This window comes from Kalmanozyma brasiliensis, assembly GCF_000497045.1.
Source record: "Kalmanozyma brasiliensis GHG001 unplaced genomic scaffold PSEUBRA_SCAF17, whole genome shotgun sequence".
NCBI classification, from domain to species: Eukaryota; Fungi; Basidiomycota; class Ustilaginomycetes; order Ustilaginales; genus Kalmanozyma; species Kalmanozyma brasiliensis.
This window is the reverse complement of record NW_015961956.1, coordinates 229,742-250,057: the sequence shown is the minus strand read 5'-3', so window position 1 is coordinate 250,057 and position 20,316 is coordinate 229,742. Positions and strand designations below refer to the sequence as shown.

Sequence of the window (20,316 nt, the reverse complement as noted above, 5' to 3'; positions counted from 1 at the left end):
CAAGTACATGTGGCATTTGCCCGGCTGAACAGTCTTCTGCTGGCCTACTTCTTCTTCCTATCGTTCCACACCTGTCCCGGGCCTACGCTGGGCGCCGACTGCACCGGATCCCTGAAAAGATGATTGCACCTACAACACACGTAGAACAGGATCATCCTGTTCATAATCCTCTTGCTCTGGTCCTGGAAGAGCACCGCTTCGCCATGCCCACAGCTGGGACAGTGCAGGTCGTGCGTCCGCCTCAACGTCGGGTCCTTCATCAGGTTGTCGACGATACCCGGCTGTTCCTTTGTTACGGACATCAGATCGTTTCGGTAGACCAAGGATTCGCGCGACTCTTGTTGGTAGTTGCAGTTGCGACATGCGTAGAGGAGGACGTGGTTCGTACGGTCTACTTCCGGGTAGAGGAGGTTGTTGCACTCCGCGCAGAAGTGGAGCGAGGACATGGTTGCGAGGATAAAGACGGATGGAAGGGGAAGAGATGGCGAGCTCGCGAGGGTGAAGGCTGGTGCCGCGAGGTGACGTTGAAAGCGAAGACTCTTTCGCGCCTTTGCTGGGTGCCAGCGTCAGATGGCAGTGGTTGAGAGCGGAACGGGACAAGTGAATGTCTCGAGCAGATCTTTTGGGGCTGCGCAGTCGACAAACACTACTGTGTGCGCGATGCTAGCGGGTGGATGGTTGGCCGCGTCGACGAGGACTGTGAGCCAGAATTGTAAATGCTGTGATCCGGCTGGAGATCGACGTTCTCCGTTCGTTGCGCGACCTGAAGAGTCGAATGCAGCGGCCTCGGTACCTGAAGCTGTTGCCGAGCCACAAAGAGCGTACGCAAGAAGTTACCGGATCAGCAAGCAAGTGTGGTGGAGAAGGTGGTGGTGGTCGGAGGGAATGTTTAAGCTTTGGAATGCAGCGATATCGGATGTCGACTGCGCAACGGAGTGTTGAAGTCGAATCGAGGCGCGTTCTTCGATTCGGCCGACAGGTTTGCAGGCCGGCCAAATATCCGAGCGTCAGAAGCAATTAGCCGTCAGCTTCAGCTGGCTTGACCGAGTCATGAGACAGGACAACAGCATCAGCAGCTTGACCTAATTTAGCAGCGTGAGAAGACCGTCTGTGCAGCCCCACCCAGTGTGTCGAGTGTCGATATTGAAGCAGACCTTCATCTCTGCTCCCGTCTCTTCCCCGTTCACCATCATCGCATACCTACAATTATGATCACATTGGCAAGAACAGCCCTTCGCGCGCGTGCGGCGCCCTCGCCGTTCCGCCATGCTGCCGCTCTCCGCTTCCAGTCGACCTCGGTCTCGCACGACCCCATGACCGGCGAAGCCACGGGCCTCAAGCATCTCGATGCCTCGGCCGTCGTCGTCACCCAGTCCAACGCACCTCGCACTCCTCCACCCTCGCAGAGTCTCGTCTTTGGCGCCAACTTCTCCGACCACATGCTCTCCATCCCTTGGAACAGCGGCAACGGTTGGGATGCGCCCAAGATCCACCCCTACTCGCCGTTGCAACTCGATCCGAGCGCCGTCATCTTCCACTACGCACCCTCGCTCTTCGAAGGCATGAAAGCGTACAAGGACGTCAACGGAAAAGTGCGCCTCTTTCGACCGGACATGAACATGAAGCGCATGAACACGTCGGCTGCGCGCATCGCCCTCCCTACGTTTGAGGGCGAGCAGCTGATCTCGTTGATCAAGAAGCTCGTTGCAATGGACAAGGGGTGGATTCCTTCGGAGCCCGGGCACTCTCTGTACATCAGACCAGCGTTGATCGGGACAGAAGCGGCACTCGGTGTGCACCCGACAAAGGACGCACTGCTGTTCGTCATCTGCTCCCCTGTCGGACCGTACTACAAGACTGGGTTCAAACCTGTCGCACTCGAAGCGGATCCAAACAAGGTACGCGCCTGGCCTGGTGGCACGGGTCAGTACAAGCTCGGTGGAAACTACGCGCCCGGTATCCTGCCCCAGTTGGAGGCCGCGAGGAGAGGCTACCAGCAGAACTTGTGGCTCTTCGGCGAGGAACACTGGCTCACCGAGGTAGGCACAATGAACCTCTTCGTCGCACTCAAGAAGGGTGATGGGGTGGAACTCGTCACTCCCCCACTGAACGGTATGATCCTCCCCGGTGTGACCAGGGACTCAATCCTCCACATCGCAAAGGATCACGTCAGCGGCAAGTACCCCATCGACTCGCTGCCCAAGAACCTCACCGTCTCGGAGCGCGAGATTAGCATCCACGAGGTCATCAAGGCGGAACAGTCGGGCGAGCTGATCGAGATGTTTGGCGCTGGAACGGCTGCTGTCGTCAGTCCTGTGGATCGGGTCGGGTACAAAGGCAAGGATATTAAGATCCCGGCTGGTGATGGAATTGGGCCGATTGCAAAGGCGATGTTGGAGAGGATCACCGATATTCAGCTGGGCAAGGTCGAGCATGAGTGGAGCGTTGTGGTTGACGAAGTGTAGAGAGGTGAGGACGAAGACGACGATTTATAATGCATGGTCTCGATACAGTTTCTTAGGTCTTCGAGAGCGTACGACTGTGTGAGGATCGTAGGCTGTGATGTCAATGAGAACGAGAGCGGACTCTGTTGAAGCGTCTCAACCCGAGCTTGCTCACGTTCGGTCGGCAAGCGAACTCAACGATCTCGGCTCTTGCGTGACCTAGACCAGCACACACCAACCTTCTACACGGATATACTGATTGCAAGAACCCACATTACACACTCGCATCGACTCTACGAAGTGTCCATGCGTTCCTCGCCCGCCGCCGCTGCCACAGGCGTCGGAGCGGTCTTTCCGATCTCCAACACGTCCTCTTTCCTGATCATATCGTAGATCTGCTCCTTGGTCCAGGCGCTGGTACCCTTGGGGAACTGGTACCTCTGTTCCTTCTGCACCCTTTCGTTCGGCGTCTCGTAGTTGCGCAGATACTCCGTCTTGCCTTTCTCGATCACGCACACGTCTACGTTGCTACCACTGCCCAGATCGTTGAAGATACCGCTGCTGATGGCTGCTGCGACCAAAGCGATGGCGTCTTGTCTCGACATATCCTTTGTCCATCCAGATTCGAATACTGCCATGGCAGCCAGGCTGCCACTGCCCATGGTCACATATGGCAGCTTATCCGTGCTTCCGTGTGGGGCAACGGTGAAGAGGTGCGGACCGGTTGCGTCGAATCCACCCAACACCAAGGCCGCCCCGATCTGCCCCTGATACTGGAACAGCCGCTGCTTCAACATCGTCATCGCCGTGACGACGCGCGGTTGACGCCCCGTGTTCAGCTCGTGCAGCTGCATGTTCGACGAGATGAGCTGCGTAACAAACTCGGTGTCCGCCGCCGTGCCCGCTCCACAGCATCGAATGTTGTCCGAAATGTAGTGGATCTTTTCGCAGTTCTTGTCGGCTACGATGGGACCTTCGGTTGCTCGTGTGTCGGCACCCAGGACGACGCCGTCTTTGAAGATCAAGCCGACAATGGTCGTACCGGTGGAGGTGGCTGTGAAGCCTCCAAGGCCTTGGTTGGAGAGAAAGGTGTTGCGTGCATAGTTGGAGAAGTCAAAGCCCGAGTTGGAGGTGCTCGAGCTGCCCGAGGCGAGAGTGGCTGCCATCGTCTGATGAGCCTGTCTTAGGTGATGTCGGTGCTGACGGTGATGTGAGCACGAGGCGAAGGTGAGATGGTGAGGATGCGGCAGGAAGGAAGTGGTGTTGGAGGTGGACAAAGCGTGCGTCTGGAAGCGCGTTATTTGGCAATGTGGAGTGATCGAGCTCTAGAGACAGCTGCGCAACCGCGAGGGAGACCAACACGCAAGCTCATTTCGCGCCGTGCCCGTTTCATAAGAGGTCTAACAAGCTCACATTTCTCGCCTCCACACCTTCTCGAGACCCTGACTTCCCCTGCTTCTCGAAGCACACTTTGACAGCCGCACACCATCACCTTTGCTCAAGATGACGCAGACACCATTCTTCACACCGACCGCTTCGGCCATCTCACTACAGGGTACGACACTGGTCATACCCGCTGTATCTATCGGCTCCGTGCCGCAGCTCGCCATCGACCTCTTGCTGCACGATGCGTCGCTGAAGCTCACGAAGGTGGGGCGATTCGATCCTGCATACTGCTTTCCGTTCGTCGGACCGTCAGATAGCGGGGATGACGACTTGACGACTGCGCTTGAGGGTAAGCCATCTCTCCTCTCCATGCTTCCTTTATATTCCTGATGGTGAAGCTGACAGTGAACCATCTTGCAGTCTTCTCCAACGGCACCCTGACAGTGATTCAGCAGCGCTCGCCGGTGTACAAGTCTTCCAGCGCCGCGTACATCACTGCGCTCACACACTGGATCTCAGAGAGCAGCTTCGCAGAGACACTGTGGCTGAGCTCAATCGACGCGGCCGCGCGGACGGACGAGGAGTTTTCCACGCCCATACTGTCCTTTCCCCCACCAGGGTCTTCTCCGTCTACACTGGCGCTGTCCAAGCTGTCCAGCTCGTATAAGACCTTCAATCCGCCACGCGACGCCTTCGCGCCCACAGCGCAGGAAGGTAAGGGGAGCGTACCGCACATCCCAGGCTCACTGCTCACAAAACGGCTGCTTGCCCACGTCGCATCTCAGGACAACCTTCGCGACAAGCTCGGTGCACTGCTCTACTTCGCCGCGGAAGGCGACACACGGGAAGACGCACACCATCTAGCCACCGTTGTCCTCCACCTTCTCTCCTCGTCACACGCATCAGCAGCAGAGTCACATCGGTCGTTCAAGGAGCCGCCCTCATGGTCCGCGCTCTTCGGTCAGCCCGCCGAATCTTCACTCTACGGCTAATCACTTGAATACCATATATACATTGCATTGCGCTTACGTTGAAGCGAGCAGACGCTCGAGAGCCTTCTCTGTGCGATAGTTGGACTTTTCGAGCGCGAGAATGACGTTGGCGCGCGTGAAGCCCATGCCGCAGAGCTGCTTGACGGGTGCCGCGTCGTCCGGGAGCGCGCCTGTGTAGTCCTCCGCCTCGGCGATGGCTGTTGAGCGAGCGGGGACGGGTGGCGGAGCGGAAGAGCTGAAGCCGGGAGGTGGGCCGGGGGGCGGGGCGTAGGTGCCGGCTGGGGCGGTGGGGGAGGTCACACCGGGAGTCGAGGTGGAGGTCACGGCAGTGTTGAGTGCAGGTGCGGGTGCGGCGGCGGTGGAAGAGGAGGTGGGGTCGAAGGCGTCTTCAAAGCTGAAGCCCGAGGATGTGCCGCGGTCAGCGGTGCTGGCCGAAGTTGAGCCTGCAGCAGCGCCGAGTCCGGCAGCTGCACCGACAGCTGGGAAAGCAGAAGCGGAACCGCTGAATGCGCCTGCGCCGGTCGTCTTGGGAGCACCAGCATTGCTATCGAACGCAGCATCGAAGTCGTCGAATGCATTGTTTGCTCCAGCAGCACCTGAGGTGGAAACACCTCGACTAGCACCGTCACCGCCCGCAGCAGCACCAGGAGCGCTGAACGACGGCACAAAATCGAAATCGTTGTCAAAGGCATCGTCAAACCCGGTCGACGCTCCGCCAGTAGTTGCACCTGTTGCACCTGCCGCAGCCGCTGTAGGAACCGCCTCAGAGGGACCGAGATCCTCGAATGCCGAATCAAAGTCGTCAAAGTTGCTGCCGCTTCCACTGTCGTTTGTCGCCTTCTGCTGCGGCACGGTCGAAGCTGCAGGAGCGCTGCCAAAGTCGTCCATGCCGAACGGGTTGGTGGACGCGCCGCTGGACTCGCCTACAGCCGTGACGGGATCAGCGGTTCCAGCAGTGGTGGTTGGCTCAGCAGCGAGCACGGTGGGGGCAACAGGACGAGCGTTGGCCGAAGATGTCGAGAGTGTGGTCGCGCTACGAACCGGAGCCGGAGGTGGAGCACGTCGGGCCCTCGTTGATAGAGTCGGGCTGGCACTGGGGTCTAGGCCGGTAGCAGGCTCCAAGGTCTTCTGCGAGCCAAGCAGCTGGCTGAGAGGCACATTGTCGTCCGCTGGCGTGGTGACGTTGGGAGTTTCGTCACCGTGGCCTCGTTCGCCCAAGGTCGAGGCGCCTGCACCGGCGGTCAACGCGGCAAGACCAATGCCACCGGCTGCAGCTGTACCTGCGCCCATGTGGCTGCTGTCCGCATCCTTAGTCTGCGCCGATTCAAGGGCGGAATACTCGTTGAGGTCGCTCGAGACGGTGTCTTGGCGGCTGACAGGAGCGATAGAGGTCGTCGATGCAGTGCGGCCGCCGATCTCGCCAATCGCAGTTGGGTCGACTGGAGCTGACGAGGCGGGGACCTCGGTCACATCTTCAAGGCCGCCGGGAACGGTGCGTGCACCGTCCTGGTCTGCCTGTGCGTCGACGTCGGGGAAGCGATCCGCAGCGCCACCCACAGGCGTGTCGTATCCTCTAGCCTTGTAGCCGCCGACCTCCTCGGGTCCGTCATCCTCGTCATCCGAGCTGTCCTCATCCTCGTCTGCGTCGGCTGCGTCAGGACGGTTCATGTCTGCCGCGGTAGCGTCACTGCCGAAAGGTCCGGAGGCTGCCGGGTCGGACTCGAGCTGCTTCGATGGTTCGTCAGTGCGAAGTGCTCCTGCACCGAGCAGGCCTGCGCCAGCGCCAAGACCACCAGCAGCAGCTAGTTCAGAGGCATCGTGGCGACCACTGACGGTCGGCTCGGCACTCGATGCAGGCACGGCCTGAGCAGTGGCGCCGAAGTCGTCACCAAAGTTGTCGTCGAAGTCAGTTGATGTGGCCGGAGCATGACCCGGTGCAGAAGCAGAGGTGGCAGTGGACTCGGCGGGAATTGCAAAGGCATCATCAAATCCTAGACTGGAGACGCCCTGCTGCGGCTCGGTATCAGGGACTCCGAACGGATCTGCTTCACGGGTGTCTTGCTGGGTCTCGTGTGAGCCATCGTCGTGATGAGTGGCAGCAGCGACAACGCCACCCAGCACCGCACCTGCACCCGCGCCAGCGGCGAGCGAAGTGCCAACAGATGGGTGTTGACCCGTCGTGGGCGTAGCAGGCTGCGACCCTGCTCCAGCTCCAAAGCGGTCAAAGGGGTTGTAGCTTCGCGTGCTGGCGGCAGGACTGACCACAGAGTCGGCTGCAGTGCCACGAGAAGTGGGCGCCAGACCGGCAGCACCAACTTCTTCGTCGCCCAGCTCTCCTCGCTGCACCGCCTCGATCTCGCTAGCGGTTTTATCCTGATCACCCTCAGCAGTCGCGAGCTGCTTCTTGCTGATCGCAACGAGACCCTTCTGCTGCCTAGCATCCTTACGAAGCTTCTCCAGCTGCTCCTTGAGTGACTTGGTCTCGGTCTGGACGTCGTTCATGCGCTTCTTCATGTCACGAACGTCTTCACGGTCACGCATGAGGGCCTGCTCGAGCTCGTCCTTTTCGGCCTTGAGCGCGCTGAGCTCGCTCTCCTCGCGAATGACGTCTTCACGCAGCGTCTTGAGCTCGGCGCTCTGCTTCTGTTGGCGGTCCTCGAGATCCTTGACGAGTTTGGTCTCAGACTCGTGCTGACCTCGAACGGTGGAGAGGCGTGTCTCGAGCTCAGCGAGGGACGAGGCGTTCGTCGCAATAGACGACTCGAGGGTACCGCGCTGTGACTGCAGATCTGAGACGGCCTTCTCGGTGCTCTGGAGCTGGATCGACTTGTTGCCAAACTCGGCGCTCTGATCATTTCCACCTGCACCACCGAGTGCAGCACCAGCGCCGACACCTGCAGCGGCGGCTGGCGCGGCTGCAGCAAAGGTGCCAAGACGCGAGGTGGACGCCGAAGGCGAGGCAATACCAGGAGAAGCGAGGCCAGGCGACCTGAAAGCTGAAGCACTGCCGAAGCTTCCGCCTGTAGCAGCCGGCGACAGAGCCCTTGCAACAGGCTGAGGCTGGGCTGCCGTAGGCGTGCTTGAGCTCCCACCCCCGCCGAAGAAGTCATCGTCGAAGGGGCCAGGTGCAGAGCGCTGAGCCGCAGCGGTGCTACCAAATGGCGTGCTTTGTGCACCCGTGACTACAGGAGCTGCGGCAGAAGGGGCAATGAAAGCTGACGAGGCGGAGATGGCTGGCGCAGGCGGATCGTCGTCCATCAGAGAGAAGAGGTCCTTTTGGGTGTCGGACTGTTGCGGATTGACAGCAGCAGGAAGGTCCAAGCTCCGCATCGAGGGAGGCACGAGACTGGGAGGCAGCGCCTGCGGCAACGGCTTGCCAGCAAGCTGGTCGTTGATCAGATGCATCGCTACAGCGAACTCTTCCTTGGAGAGTGTGCCGCTCTGGGTGATGTCGGACAGGTCCCAGACGTGAGCGAGGACGGGTTCGGTGAGCTTGCTCTGCATGAAGAAGGGGACGACAGCAGCACCATCGAGCTTGCCTTGTTTGCTGACGTCGAGACCATCAAAGAATTGGTCGGCACGAGCTTTCTCGTCCGGCTTGACGTCCCAGGGAGCGGTCGCCGCGGGAGCGCTTTGCTGTGGTGGCTGGAAGGCCGGCTGGGGGAAAGAGGAGCCAGTCATCTGACGAGGAATGCCAGAAGAGCCAAAGCCAGAGGCAGAGCCGCCGGTGTTTTGAGCAGCGAGAGGCGAGCCCGGAAGGACACGCGAGCCAGCACCGCCGGATCCCTTGGCTTGTTCGTAGAGACCGGGAGGAAGAGCAGCGGGGATCGAGTTGAGCGTGCCGTTCATGGTGTTTTGGATGAAGTGCATGGCGATGATAAAGTCGGTGAGGTCCAACGCTCCACGAGCCTGCGTATCAGCAAGGTTCCAGATGGCACCGAGCTTGTCAAAGGGCAGCTTTGACTTGACGAAGATCTCCTTGGCGCGGTCGCCGTCGATGATGCCGCCCACAGGTCCGGAGTTGGCAAAGATGCGAGTATAGCGGGCGCGATCCTCGGTCTTGATCTCGATGACGCCGGGCATGTTGGTAGGAACGGCGCTTCCTGACTGGCCTCCGGTGAGCTGTGCGGTCAGTGGCAAATTGACGCCTTCCATGGTGGGTGGAGGTCCGGGACGCTTGGTGGAGGCATCAGTGATGGTCTCTCCTCGCTGAGCATGGCTGATGAGACGCAACGCGATACTGAAAGAAGGCGGTGTGAGGAAGCCATTGTTGGCACTGTCGGCCATGGCCCAAATCTGGCCGAGGACAGCGGGTGGGAGCTTTGATTTGGCGAAGAAGGCGACAGCCGCATCGCCAGTCACGATGCCTGTTCGCTCCGGGTCGGCGAGGTTGAAGAGATGCGCAAAAGCGCTCCTCTCTACTGGAGAGAGAGCGATCTGAGGCGTCGCGCCTCCTGCGCTTGAAGGTGCTGGGCTCTGCATATTGGCTCCAGCTGTTGCCGGTGCTGCAACCAGGTCTTGTGTCGCTCGAACGTCCGACCAATAATCTGTTCCTTGGATGGATGGAAGAGAAGCACTTGCAGGAGAGCAAGGATAAGATTCGAAGCAGGATCCGGGATGGAAGCCGAGAAGGATATAGCTGGATGGGAGAGGCGAGGATGGATGTGGGCGAAGGCTGTGCTTCCGACTTGTGTGTGTGTGCGCGGATGGAGAGAGAGCTTACGCTTGGCTTCGTCGGCGGACCACAAAGCCGAACGACAGGGTTCTCGCTTTGGATGACCACAGAGAGAGGCGAATCGACCGAATCGTCTCCACACCCACACACGCAGGAACCCTTTCGCTTGGCTCGTGCTCGGATGCCTCGCTCCTTCGGTTGTCAGCTCGCCGCCGATCTTCCAAGCTGCGCTCTGCCGTCACAGATGCAGATTCAATTTTGCATATTGTTAGACCATCGTTTCATCAGGGGGAGAAATCGCAGCTCACCAGCACGATCAAGTGTTGAACGCAGACCTCTTGCATCGACATCACTCAAAGTCATCCCTGCAAGATCATCTTGGGTCGGAATGATCAAGCCGGACGACAGTAAGACTAAGGACGTGCTATGGGTATATTGCGGTCTATCGTCAGACAGCTTATAAATAAAGCGTCAGGAATCAGTCTGCTTCGCCAGCATATCTTTGAGTTGTTGAACCCGTGTGCGCATGCTTGCACATCGGCTGTTCACGCAAGAAGCAAAGCAGGGTCAGTATCGGCCTCTCTGATCTCTTGACAGATTTGCTGAAGTGCAACTTACTCTCGTATGAGCTGTGTCTCTTGCTTCCGCCTCTCGAGCTGCATCTGCATGATGAGCTTGAGTGTCTCCCTGGCCTGCACTGGTCTGAGCTCGTTGATCAGGAATTGCATGTTGACCACCACATTCTGCATATGCTTGAGCCTGTCCTTTGCTTCAGTCGACTGTGTCCAGAAGCCGGGATTGGTTGCCATCTGCTGCTGTTGCTGTTCGGGAGTGAGGTTGGGATCTGGCACAGCGGGCACCCAGACGTCGTAAGGCTGTGCTGGTTTCAACAGGTCGGCTGTGATCTCTCGGTAGGTCTGCAGCAGTGTCTGAAGTAGTGTCAGAAGCAGCTCTTTGCGATTTGTGCCTTCGAGTGGGTAGAGGACTGGGATCCCCAGCTGCTCCAATGTTGGCGTGACGTCAGGTATGGGCCAGAGCTGACCAAACACGGTGTATCCGCCATCTTCTTCGATCCAGTCGACGTTTGGCGGCTCGAGGTCCGCTTTCAGGTCAAAGTCGGGCAGGTCGGCTGCGTTTGCCCCTGCGTCGTGACCCTCGACAGCGTCCATCTCCACGTCTTCTCCCTCTTGCTTATCATTGGACCTTCCCAACAAAAGAAAGCCATGCTGCCGGAGAATGGCAGTCTGCCTTTTAAGTCGCTCAGCTGCATTCAGCTCTTCCCATGGTGTCTCGTCGTCTGCTAGTGGATGCGAATTGAGAATCTCGAGATACCTCAGATTGCGCTTCGTGAACTTCTTGTAAACCTGCGGCGGTGGTGGGAAGAAGGACGTGCTGATCTGGTTCGAGTTGGAGGGCCCGGCTGCGGCATTGTCTCCGGCACCCTCTTGCTGCTGTGATACAGCCTCGTCGTACTCCTCTTTCATCGTGATGGACCCGGTTGACGGTGGTTTAAAGAGTGTGTTGCCGGAGAACAACACAAACACGTTGACCCTTGATTGGCTCTGAGCAGCGAGGCCCCGTGCATTGATCCGAGATCCGACCATTTTTGCAAGTGGCGAGCTGCTGCAATCTTCCAAAATTGGCATCAAGTCTCGAGTCACAGTCAAGGAGCCCTGCGTTAGACTTGAACAACACCTTCCACCACTGCTTCTACCATCCATCTTGAGCTATACGCAACATCGGCGCCATGAGCAAGACACTTGACACCTCAAAACGCGAGCAGACGATCAACCTCGGTGCTGGTCCCAGCTCGCTCCCCACCTCGGTCCTGCTCGAAGCTGCCCAGGGCATCCTCGACTATGACGGCACAGGCATGGGCCTTGTCGAGCTTTCGCATCGATCAAAGACATTCCAAAAGCTGATGGACAAGACAGAAGCCGACGTGCGAGCTCTCCTCAATGTCCCGGATACCCACGCCGTCCTCTTCCTTCAGGGTGGTGGCACGGAGCAGTTCTCGGCTACGGCGCTAAACTTGCTGGCTGCGCACGCCGTCAAGAATCCAGACTACTTCAAGTCGAACGGCAACAAGGGCCCACCCTGCGACTACGCCGTGACTGGCTCGTGGACCGCCAAGGCTGTCAAGGAAGCTGCTCGCTTGGGTGCCACCACCAACGTCGCGATTGACTCACGAAAGGTCGACGGCGCCAACGGCAAGTTCGGCTCGATCCCACCCGTCAGCGAGTGGAAGCTGAGCCCAGTCGAGAGCAAGCCGGCCATGCTGTACTACTGCGACAACGAGACGGTCGACGGTGTCGAGTTCCCCAACCCCGGTTTCCCGATCAACGATCTGCCAGAGGACTACCGCAAGGAGGTGCCCCTCGTAGCCGACTGCTCGAGCAACATTCTCTCTCGCCCCATCGACGTCGCTGCGCACGCCATTGTCTTCTTTGGCGCCCAGAAGAACGTTGGTCCCTCCGGTACCACTGTCGCTATTGTTCGCAAAGATCTCATCGTTGATCCCGACCAAGGCGTGCCGAACGGAGGCCCGCGCATCCCCACCACGCTGGTGTACAAGAACATGCTCGACAACGGCTCGCTGTACAACACCCCACCCATGTTTGCCATCTATGCCTCTGGTCTCGTCTTCGCAGACTTGCTGCAGAACAAGGGTGGTGTCGCCGGTGCGACGGAGCGATCCGAGAAGAAAGCCTCGCTCATCTACGGCCTGATCGACAATAGTGACGGCGTCTACCTGCCAACGGTGCGACAGGCTTCCGCGAGGAGCAGGATGAACGTCACCTTCCGCATCTCAAGGGCGGGAGAGAATAAGCCCGATGAGGCACTGGAGGAGGCTTTTGTCAAGAGGTGCGCCGAGAGCAACATCGTTCAGGTCAAGGGCCACCGATCCGTGGGCGGCATCCGCACCAGCCTGTACAACGCTGTAACGGTCGAGGAGACACAGAAGCTGGCAGAGGTCATGACAAGCTTCATGGAGGACGTCAAGGCTGGTAAGCTTTGACACAGATGTATCTAGATTTGCAATTCATTCACCTTTTGACTTGCGTTCATTATGGTTCCTGACTGACCGATGAATCTGCCTTAGTCTCGTCGGGCGCTGACTGCTCCTTCTCCCTGAGCCTCTTCTTCTGCTTCTTCTTCTTGTTCATCTTCTTCTTGCGTTCCTTTTCGATTTGCCGGTCGATCCGACTACCGCCCCCCTCGCCTCTGACCAGCTTCTCGAGCGTCAGACTCATCCTTCGCCGAGCGAGTTCGCGGTTCCGATCGCGTGACCTGGTTTCTTGACATGTCAGCTTGGTTCCTGTCGGAAGGTGAGTGAGCTGCACGTTGGTCGAGAGCTTGTTGATGGCTTGGCCGCCAGGCCCTGAGCCTCGAATGAACTTTTCGGCGAGGTCCTTCTCGTCGAGTATCAGAGGATACTTGCGTGAGCCTGGTTGCAGGGTGTAGTCACCAGCGGTGAACCAGTCTGGCAGCTCCAGGCTGGTGTTCGACTTCGAGCTGGAAGACGTCACAGGCGACTCCTCGGCAAGCTCGCTTCTATCGATGATATCGTCCAGACTATCTGTTGTTGATCGCGAACGATTGGAACGTCAGCGTGAGCCCTTTGACTTTCCAGCACAAAGGCGTGATTCGCAGTACTCACACACCGACTTCCTCCTCGAGCCACTCTTGTGCTGACTCGGCACCCTGTTTCTCCTCAACATACGTGTATCGATCCAAGCTCTCGTCGGCCTCCTCCTCTCTCTCGTGTTCGATGCGGTGCACATCATACCACGGTACATGTTTGTCCTGCTGTCGCTGCAGCTCTGCTTGACACCACACCACGCGCACGGGGAAGGTGGCTTCGAAGTCGAATTCGGCAAGCTCTCCCGGCAAGAGCTCAGGATGATCCTTGCGCAAGTACGCATTGTTGATAGGTGGGTCGATCAGCTGTAGTGCCGTGAGCGGCCGCGACGAGACATACGTCTGTGCAATCAGCGAAGCAGGTCCTCTTGTGATCATGACGGGTGGAAAGGGCGGAGCTGAGCCAGCTTGACGCAGAGTTTCGATCGCATCTTTCTCGAAGAGCTCCATGAGCTTTGACGAATCTTTGATGTCGGATAACGGCTGATCCGGGTCTAGGTCGAGCAGGACGGACTCGTAGCCTTGGGAAGAGAAGTGCTGGATCCATTGTGAGAAGGCTTCTGCGGCGGGCGCTGACGATGTCCACTTGGAGGCTGTGAGAAAGATGATGGGCGTGGGAACTTCTCGAGGGGCTGACGAGGAGGCTGGGAAGATTTTGAGCGTCGACTTGAAGCGTTTGCTGTTCATCCGACTCGATGATGTAGCGGCTCGCGGGGCGATCCGACAAAGTGTAGAGGTGCTCGCCGCGTAGCGCAGCCCGTATGCTGCTGCGGACGCTGTGCGGAGCATCGTATGTAGCGAACGCTGTCGCAAGCGCTCCGATGTAGACGGTCAATGTGTGTGACAAGAAGGAGGATGAAACGGAAGCAAGCCGAAACGTCAAAATTGATTCAAGCTCGGAAGGTGGCCGATGCTGAGTGACCGAGCGAGCTTCGAGTTCGGGTCAGGGTCCAAACTGAGCTTCCCAGGGACCCCGCATGCTGGGTTTCCACCGACCCACCTTACAGCACTGGCCGCTTCATCCTCACGACCATCACATTGGAGCTCGTCTGTTCTACACACAGCACCACATAGCTGCACCTGGAGCTGTCAAAGAGGTTGCTTTTACTCTCCGTCCTCGACAATGGCGCCCTCAGCGCCAGCCCCGTCGAACGAGCCCATCAAGCGGGATCGAGACTCATTGACGCCTCTGTCCACCGGCTCACCTTTGACGGAGATCGACGAGCTTGAGTCAAAGCGGCCGCGTCTCGACCTCGCAGCATCCACACAACCAGCTGAATCTTCAACTCAGACGGCGAGCAGCTCATCAAACCGAGAAGGCGAAGTCACCATCCTGGCCGGCCTCCACCTCCCTCTCAACGAAGAAGTCTTCAAGACCTTCTTCCAGTACGCACACGACCGTCACGATGCTTTCCTAAAAAGGAAGGAGGGCAACTCGCAAGAGGACTGGACTACTGATCCAGTCCTGCGATCTACGAAGTTTGCCAACGTCTTCAGGGTGCTCGATCGCTCGACACAGTATGTCCTGACCAATGTGGTCCAGGATGGCCCACAAGACCAACGCGAGGTGTGCTTTCGCATTATCCTCTTCAGATCCTTTGCCCGTATCAGCACGTACGAAGTCATCAAGAGCGCTTTGGGAGGTGCTCCGACGCTGGCAGGATTCTCGCCGGCCGCCTACGAAAACATCCTCCTGCCGCATATCGGCGCCGGTAACCCAGTCTATGGCAGCTCGTACTTCATTCCAGCTCCGAGGGACTTCAAGACGCAGTACCCCTTTCAATCTACATTGCGGCTGATCCAGCTCATGATCAGGACTGGGCTACCGGAGAAACTAGCCGAGCTGCATCATATGCGAGATGCTCACTCACTACTGGTAACCTGCCCAGGCCTAGGACCCTTCCTTGCTATGCAGTTGCTGCTCGACCTCAATCTCTCGGAACACTTTGACTTCAACGAAGAAGAATTCGCAGCTTGCGGACCTGGGTCACGCGCCGGCCTGGTCGAGATCTTCGGCAAGTACGTCTCGGGCTTCGAGCTCGATGCGATGCGCTGGATCCAGGCCAATCAAGACCACTACTGGGCCAAGTACGGCATCGCGAATGTTCCGCATCTGTGTCCGGCGCGCAAACCGGGCCTCAACGTCGTCGATATCGAACACACCCTGTGCGAAGTGTTCAAGTATCGCCGTGCGAAGGGCCGAATGGAAGCAACGCCTGCTGTGGGTCGTTCTGGCAGACGGCGTGGTCGCGGAGCATCCTCAGCCGCCACACCCACGCCCTCTCCCCGTCCCATCAAGACTGAACGCCCGATCAAGCTCGAGGACGATCAGGACGGCGTGGACGGTCTCGACTTCGACCATATCCGCTCGAACGGCTCGAAAACATCTGCCCCTGAGAAGGTCAGAACTTTCGCCGCCACGAGCTCGACGGTCACAGGCCACCTACCGGCCAAATGGCTTGTCCCTCGTCCGCCGGACAACTACGAGAAGCCCCCTCCCATCGACCGCAGCGGCGAAGAGGTGTATGAGGTTAGCCACATTGTCACCATCACGCCGACGCACAGCAAGTGTCTCGTCAGGTGGAAGGGCTTTGGACCCGAAGATGACACGTGGGAGCTAACAGAGGAGCTATGCAGTGGAGGGGCGAAGGAGGCAGTGGACGAGTTCATGAAGTGGCTGGCAACGGTGCGAGATGAGATCACGAAGATGCTCGAGGAGGAGAAGAAGGCCAAGAGGGAGTTGGAGAAGATGTCTGCGTCGAGTTTGATGGACAGCAGTCCCAAGAAGGGGGCGAAGAGGACAGGAAAGGGCGCTGCGGCGACTCCAGGGTTGCCGTTTGCGAATCTTCCCCTCAGTCTACCTTTCTGATGCCAATCACACACATTCGAATCATCATACATTCGGTCTCAATGAAAGTAGCGTGAGTCCAGGGGTATATTTCGCACATATTCTGCCAGACTGTCACCCACAGCTCCCCTCGAGCCGCTCCAACTCCCGATCATCCTCCTCGATCTGCTCCCTGAACCACTCTGGCAGCCCATCCTCCGGAAAGACCACCAGATCCGTATCGAACATCTCGACGAACCTTTCGTTGGTCGCTCTGGCCCTGTTCCCTGCGAAATGCCTGTACTCCAGGAGGATCGTTGCAAAGTTCCACCTCTGCAGCTTCCGGAGACACCCTAGGAGCACACCGATCTCGTGGATACCTGATGTGTCCGTTACCAGCACTGGATGGTAGGACGAAGTGAGGAGGATTTGCAGGCTGTCTTTGACGAGCTCTTCCGTGAGTGTTGGGGATGACTGATGGTGTGTAGGCGAGGGGGTGAGGAAGGAGGTTGGCTGGGTGGTGTGTAGGAAGGAGAGGTCGAGTGCTGGTTCCGAGTCGTCAGTGGTGTTGAGCGAGAGAAGGTCTTCGGAGCCCCATCGCTTGAGACCAAAGTGAAGGAATCGGATACCGTGCTTGCGGCAGAATGCGGTGAGACTCGGCGAGGGCAGCTCGGCGGTCAGCGAGAGGATCGTGCGCAGTTGGAGCGTGCGCAGAAAGGTATGATTGGAGGGCGTTGGTGTAGCCGAGCGGTAGATCTGCGGTGCTACCGAGGCGAAGAGCGCCGGTGGTTCGACGAGCGAAGCGGTGGGTATCGACGCTGAGGACGAGTGGTGATGGTGGTGGTGGTGATGCGAATGGGAAGATGATGATGTGGACGCCTGCTGGATTGGCGTCGACGAAGAAGGCGACGTACTCAGCTTTGATGATGTGCCCGAGGGCGGTGCGAGGTGTACGCTTGTCATTGTGATTCCGTCCTGGGTGGATGAGGATGAACGACGAAGCGGAACAAGAGGTTTCGTCGTGGTGGTCGTTGTTGGACCCTTGAAAACGTCAAAGCGGAACTCGGTTCTTCATCCTGCAGAAGCCTCCACTTCCCAAGCTCCCTCTTCCACCTCGTCCTCACCCGCCCCGACACAACACTGTCATGATGCTGTGAATGCGTCCAACTGATGGGCAGGTTCTGCACTGACGACTCTCAGACGGTGTTCAAACATGTCGCTGTGTCACGGAACGCATAGGAAAGAAACGCCGCTTTGACGAAGGCAACATCGCATGACCGCCATAACGATCCTGACGCTTCGAGGTGGCGTCTCGATTCATTCACATCTACTTTGCTGCTCAACGACCGGTCTCATCACGAAGTCACGCTCTAAGATCGAGATGCACAGGCGTTCAAACAGGCTCAGCGGGCAGCTGGGCAGCTCACCTCCATCTTCTAGCATCGAGTTGCTAAGCAGCACTCGCCTATTGAGTACCAGCACCAACGCTGTCGCGGGACCTCCCTCTCGCGCTGCTGTTACGGTCGACACACAACAGCATCCAAGTGGCTCAACTATACCCCTCGAAGATTGGTCCCTCGCAGCGCTGCAAGCCGAGGTCAAGCGATACGGCTTCAAGGTCTCCCGCAAGCGATCTACGCTCATCGACCAACTCAAAGCTGTCCATGAGGCGCTGCAACGCTCACAAATTACGAATGGGGCCTCAAGCATCGGAGACAACCATAGCGAAGCGACCGCGCCGTTAGAGCGGACACCATCAATGAGGGCGAAACGAAAGCTCATCCTCCCCGATTCTTCAATAGCTCGCGAGTTTGCGGCAGAAGGCAAAGGCAAAGGCCGCAAGAGCGACCCGTACGTCCTCGACGTCAGCTCTGACTCGGACCAGCCTTCCTCACCCGTCGCAAGTGGCGTGCAAGCAAGCGAAGAAGCGGGCGACTACACGCTCCAACTCGAGCTTGAAGCCCTGTCTGCCACTGATGGCTCCATCCCTTCCTCACCAGACGTTCCACTTTCCACCACCTCTTCACCTCTGAAACCACGCCGCGGGCGCTCTCGCTCCCTCTCCACCTCACCCGACATACCCCTCGCCACCTCCCTCGCAGAAGAAGAGGAGCTGGCAGTGGAACCAACGCCCGCCCTAGCCACAACAATGACGACCGCCATCCGCTCCAACCCCGCCCTGTGGGATCGAGTCCTCAAATACGAGCCGATCAGCTTCGACGAGTTTGTCAGCGTCGCAACGCAGAGCGGGCTCAGCATGGCCGCGGGCAAGAGCAAGGAGGAGCTGCGGACGTGGTTGGATCGGCAGTGCATCTGTCACTACTCAAATGACCTGACTGGGCCCAGGAGTCGACACTGAGGCACAAACGGTGTGGCTGTCAAGATATGGATGCAATGGAATCTGAAAATTGGGGACCTAAGGATGACAAGAACGAAAGGAAACGCATCGAGCGTGAGGTGAAGACGAAGAACGACGAAATTGTCGGGATCAAGAGCTCTCAACGGGAGCACCCTTCTGCATCGGCGTGCCGACGTGGCGGTGCTCATTGTCGTGGCTCATCGAGACGTTCTTGCCCGCATCGTGTGCCGTGCCCTCGCTCTTCAACACCCCCGCCTGGCGCAGACAGGTGGTCAACTTCTTGCGTTCCTCTCGGTCGAGCTTGCTGGGCGTCTCGACGCACACCTTGCCGTCGTTGACCTCGACGATGCCCTTCTTGTTCCTCGCGTGCTTCTCGATGCTTCCCTGGCGGAGCTGGCACTTGTAATCGCAGTGATCCTCGTCGTACTGTGGGTGGAGGGATTGCTTGATCTCGTCGTCGTGGAGGGTGTGGTTAGCGACGTCTCTCTTGCCGAGCAGGTTGAGGTAGTCTCCACCACCCGAGTTGGCTGCCCACCAGAGGAGGTCGCGAGCGCTGCCGTCGCCGTTGAAGTAGCTGTTCATCGCCGACGGGTAGGGATCGGGTTTCTGATCGACCGGGAACCCACCCAACCACGCAGATCGTTGAACGTAACCCACCGAGTGCATCCACTGCACGGCGCGGATGTGGAAGTCCTTGATCTGGGCCTGTGTGCCGCGACTGGCCTGCGTAATGCCGTACTCGGTCACCCAGATGGGCAAACCGTACGCATCGTGCACCGACTCGATCCAGGCGGTGAACTTGTCAAAGTCCCTCCAGGAGCCGTACCAGTGGATGGCGATGAAGCTGATATCGCATCCGAGCCGCTGGCAGGCGGACATGAATTTTTGCAACCATTGCATGTTCCAGCAGACCTGGGGAGATCCGACCTTGACACCGCGGTCGGCGAACGGTTTGAGCTCCTGCATCCACAATCGTGCCGCCGCTTGAGGTCCCACATCGGACTGCCCTTGCACATCCGGCTCGTTGAAGGCTAGCATGTAAGTGGGCAATGCGCCGGCGTTCAGTTCGTTCTTTACCGCGTTCCACTTGTCCCACTTGGAAGGGCCCCAGAAGGTGGGCACGTAGTCGAGACCGAGAGCGTCCAGCTCGGGGACGCGCGTATCCTGCCAGTGGTGGTAGAACGAGATGTCGGAGCGACCGGTCGACTTGAGACCTTTGATGCAGGACGGGTCGCAACCCCAGGGCACACCGAGCTGATGGCTCGTGATGGTCCCGGTGGACCTTTGGTGGCCATGTCGAGCTTTGTGCTTTTTGCCGTCGACGATTGCGACCAGCGCAAAGGCGAGCAGGGTGGCAAACGTGCCGAGCTTCATCGTTGGAGTGGTCCGACTCGATAGAGGGGTGAAAGAGTGTGGTGAAGGAAGGGACAGTTGGTTGAGGAGAGGGAAGAGGGTTGAGTGAGAATGAATGAAGATCAGAGGAGGGGCACGAGGAACGAAGAGCGCAGAGGGAGGTGATTATAAGTGGGGTGCTGAAAGTCGAGTACGCTGCTCAGGGGTCTCGCACGTCTCTCAGTTCCGGCCGGAGCGCTTAGTTCGCTAGGAACTCAGCCAAGGGAAAAGCATCAGATGCAGCGTTGTCAGAACTCTGGCCTCTACACAGGCGCCAACACTTGGCAGACAATGGCTCTCAAAGGGCTATTGTAACGACAATGCACAGAGTCGAAGCTTTGAAGTCACGTCGCTTCTGCCATGCCTACGCCTTGATGACAACCCTTCATACCCACATCACATTGTCTCCCCCGACTCGTCACGACAAAGCCTTTTTCCACTCCATCACAAAGGGAGCAAGTGGGTCTAGTCCGAGATGAGCGCTTCATGGTGGCGTAGTGGACTTTGACAGCTCAAAACAGTTTCAAAGCCAGCACAGTGGGCGGAGATCGCGACGCAAGGCGATGCAACGACCTGCAAGCCCGCTTTTCCACACAAAG

The 20,316-nt window shown here is 58.4% G+C and overlaps 12 protein-coding genes across 12 annotated transcripts; 5 read left to right on the top strand and 7 right to left on the bottom strand.

The window, feature by feature from the left end:
• Window positions 1–44: 44 nt before the first annotated feature.
• On the bottom strand, window positions 45–446 carry PSEUBRA_002094 (Zinc finger, TFIIS-type; the record flags this gene model as incomplete). The annotated part of the gene is made up of 1 exon (XM_016435261.1): window positions 45–446. The coding sequence occupies one exon, from the start codon at window positions 444–446 to the stop codon at window positions 45–47; it is 402 nt and encodes a 133-aa protein (XP_016293331.1).
• A 762-nt stretch (window positions 447–1,208) lies between these two features.
• Window positions 1,209–2,465, top strand: PSEUBRA_002093 (Aminotransferase, class IV; the record flags this gene model as incomplete). Its single annotated transcript, XM_016435273.1, has 1 exon — window positions 1,209–2,465. The coding sequence occupies one exon, from the start codon at window positions 1,209–1,211 to the stop codon at window positions 2,463–2,465; it is 1,257 nt and encodes a 418-aa protein (XP_016293330.1).
• A 272-nt stretch (window positions 2,466–2,737) lies between these two features.
• On the bottom strand, window positions 2,738–3,610 carry PSEUBRA_002092 (Proteasome, subunit alpha/beta; the record flags this gene model as incomplete). The annotated part of the gene is made up of 1 exon (XM_016435262.1): window positions 2,738–3,610. The coding sequence occupies one exon, from the start codon at window positions 3,608–3,610 to the stop codon at window positions 2,738–2,740; it is 873 nt and encodes a 290-aa protein (XP_016293329.1).
• A 337-nt stretch (window positions 3,611–3,947) lies between these two features.
• On the top strand, window positions 3,948–4,822 carry PSEUBRA_002091 (Proteasome assembly chaperone 2; the record flags this gene model as incomplete). The annotated part of the gene is made up of 2 exons (XM_059464776.1): window positions 3,948–4,179; window positions 4,251–4,822. 2 exons carry the CDS (start codon window positions 3,948–3,950, stop codon window positions 4,820–4,822), a joined length of 804 nt encoding a protein of 267 aa, XP_059320773.1.
• A 33-nt stretch (window positions 4,823–4,855) lies between these two features.
• Window positions 4,856–9,304, bottom strand: PSEUBRA_002090 (Ubiquitin; the record flags this gene model as incomplete). Its single annotated transcript, XM_016435259.2, has 1 exon — window positions 4,856–9,304. The coding sequence occupies one exon, from the start codon at window positions 9,302–9,304 to the stop codon at window positions 4,856–4,858; it is 4,449 nt and encodes a 1,482-aa protein (XP_016293327.2).
• A 664-nt stretch (window positions 9,305–9,968) lies between these two features.
• Window positions 9,969–10,981, bottom strand: PSEUBRA_002089 (Mediator complex, subunit Med7; the record flags this gene model as incomplete). Its single annotated transcript, XM_059464775.1, has 2 exons — window positions 9,969–10,038; window positions 10,116–10,981. The coding sequence occupies 2 exons, from the start codon at window positions 10,979–10,981 to the stop codon at window positions 9,969–9,971; spliced, it is 936 nt and encodes a 311-aa protein (XP_059321231.1).
• A 263-nt stretch (window positions 10,982–11,244) lies between these two features.
• PSEUBRA_002088 (Aminotransferase, class V/Cysteine desulfurase) lies at window positions 11,245–12,516 on the top strand (the record flags this gene model as incomplete). The annotated part of the gene is made up of 1 exon (XM_016435272.1): window positions 11,245–12,516. One exon carries the CDS (start codon window positions 11,245–11,247, stop codon window positions 12,514–12,516), a length of 1,272 nt encoding a protein of 423 aa, XP_016293326.1.
• Window positions 12,517–12,565: 49 nt separating this feature from the next.
• PSEUBRA_002087 (Peptide chain release factor class I/class II) lies at window positions 12,566–13,928 on the bottom strand (the record flags this gene model as incomplete). Its single annotated transcript, XM_016435265.1, has 2 exons — window positions 12,566–13,077; window positions 13,163–13,928. The coding sequence occupies 2 exons, from the start codon at window positions 13,926–13,928 to the stop codon at window positions 12,566–12,568; spliced, it is 1,278 nt and encodes a 425-aa protein (XP_016293325.1).
• Window positions 13,929–14,262: 334 nt separating this feature from the next.
• PSEUBRA_002086 (Chromo domain protein) lies at window positions 14,263–16,008 on the top strand (the record flags this gene model as incomplete). The annotated part of the gene is made up of 1 exon (XM_016435269.1): window positions 14,263–16,008. One exon carries the CDS (start codon window positions 14,263–14,265, stop codon window positions 16,006–16,008), a length of 1,746 nt encoding a protein of 581 aa, XP_016293324.1.
• Window positions 16,009–16,101: 93 nt separating this feature from the next.
• PSEUBRA_002085 (Protein-tyrosine phosphatase, SIW14-like protein) lies at window positions 16,102–16,929 on the bottom strand (the record flags this gene model as incomplete). Its single annotated transcript, XM_059464774.1, has 1 exon — window positions 16,102–16,929. One exon carries the CDS (start codon window positions 16,927–16,929, stop codon window positions 16,102–16,104), a length of 828 nt encoding a protein of 275 aa, XP_059320772.1.
• Window positions 16,930–17,725: 796 nt separating this feature from the next.
• On the top strand, window positions 17,726–18,325 carry PSEUBRA_002084 (Structure-specific endonuclease subunit Slx4; the record flags this gene model as incomplete). Its single annotated transcript, XM_016435282.2, has 1 exon — window positions 17,726–18,325. One exon carries the CDS (start codon window positions 17,726–17,728, stop codon window positions 18,323–18,325), a length of 600 nt encoding a protein of 199 aa, XP_016293322.2.
• A 129-nt stretch (window positions 18,326–18,454) lies between these two features.
• Window positions 18,455–19,699, bottom strand: PSEUBRA_002083 (Glycosyl hydrolase; the record flags this gene model as incomplete). Its single annotated transcript, XM_016435258.1, has 1 exon — window positions 18,455–19,699. One exon carries the CDS (start codon window positions 19,697–19,699, stop codon window positions 18,455–18,457), a length of 1,245 nt encoding a protein of 414 aa, XP_016293321.1.
• Window positions 19,700–20,316: the final 617 nt, after the last annotated feature.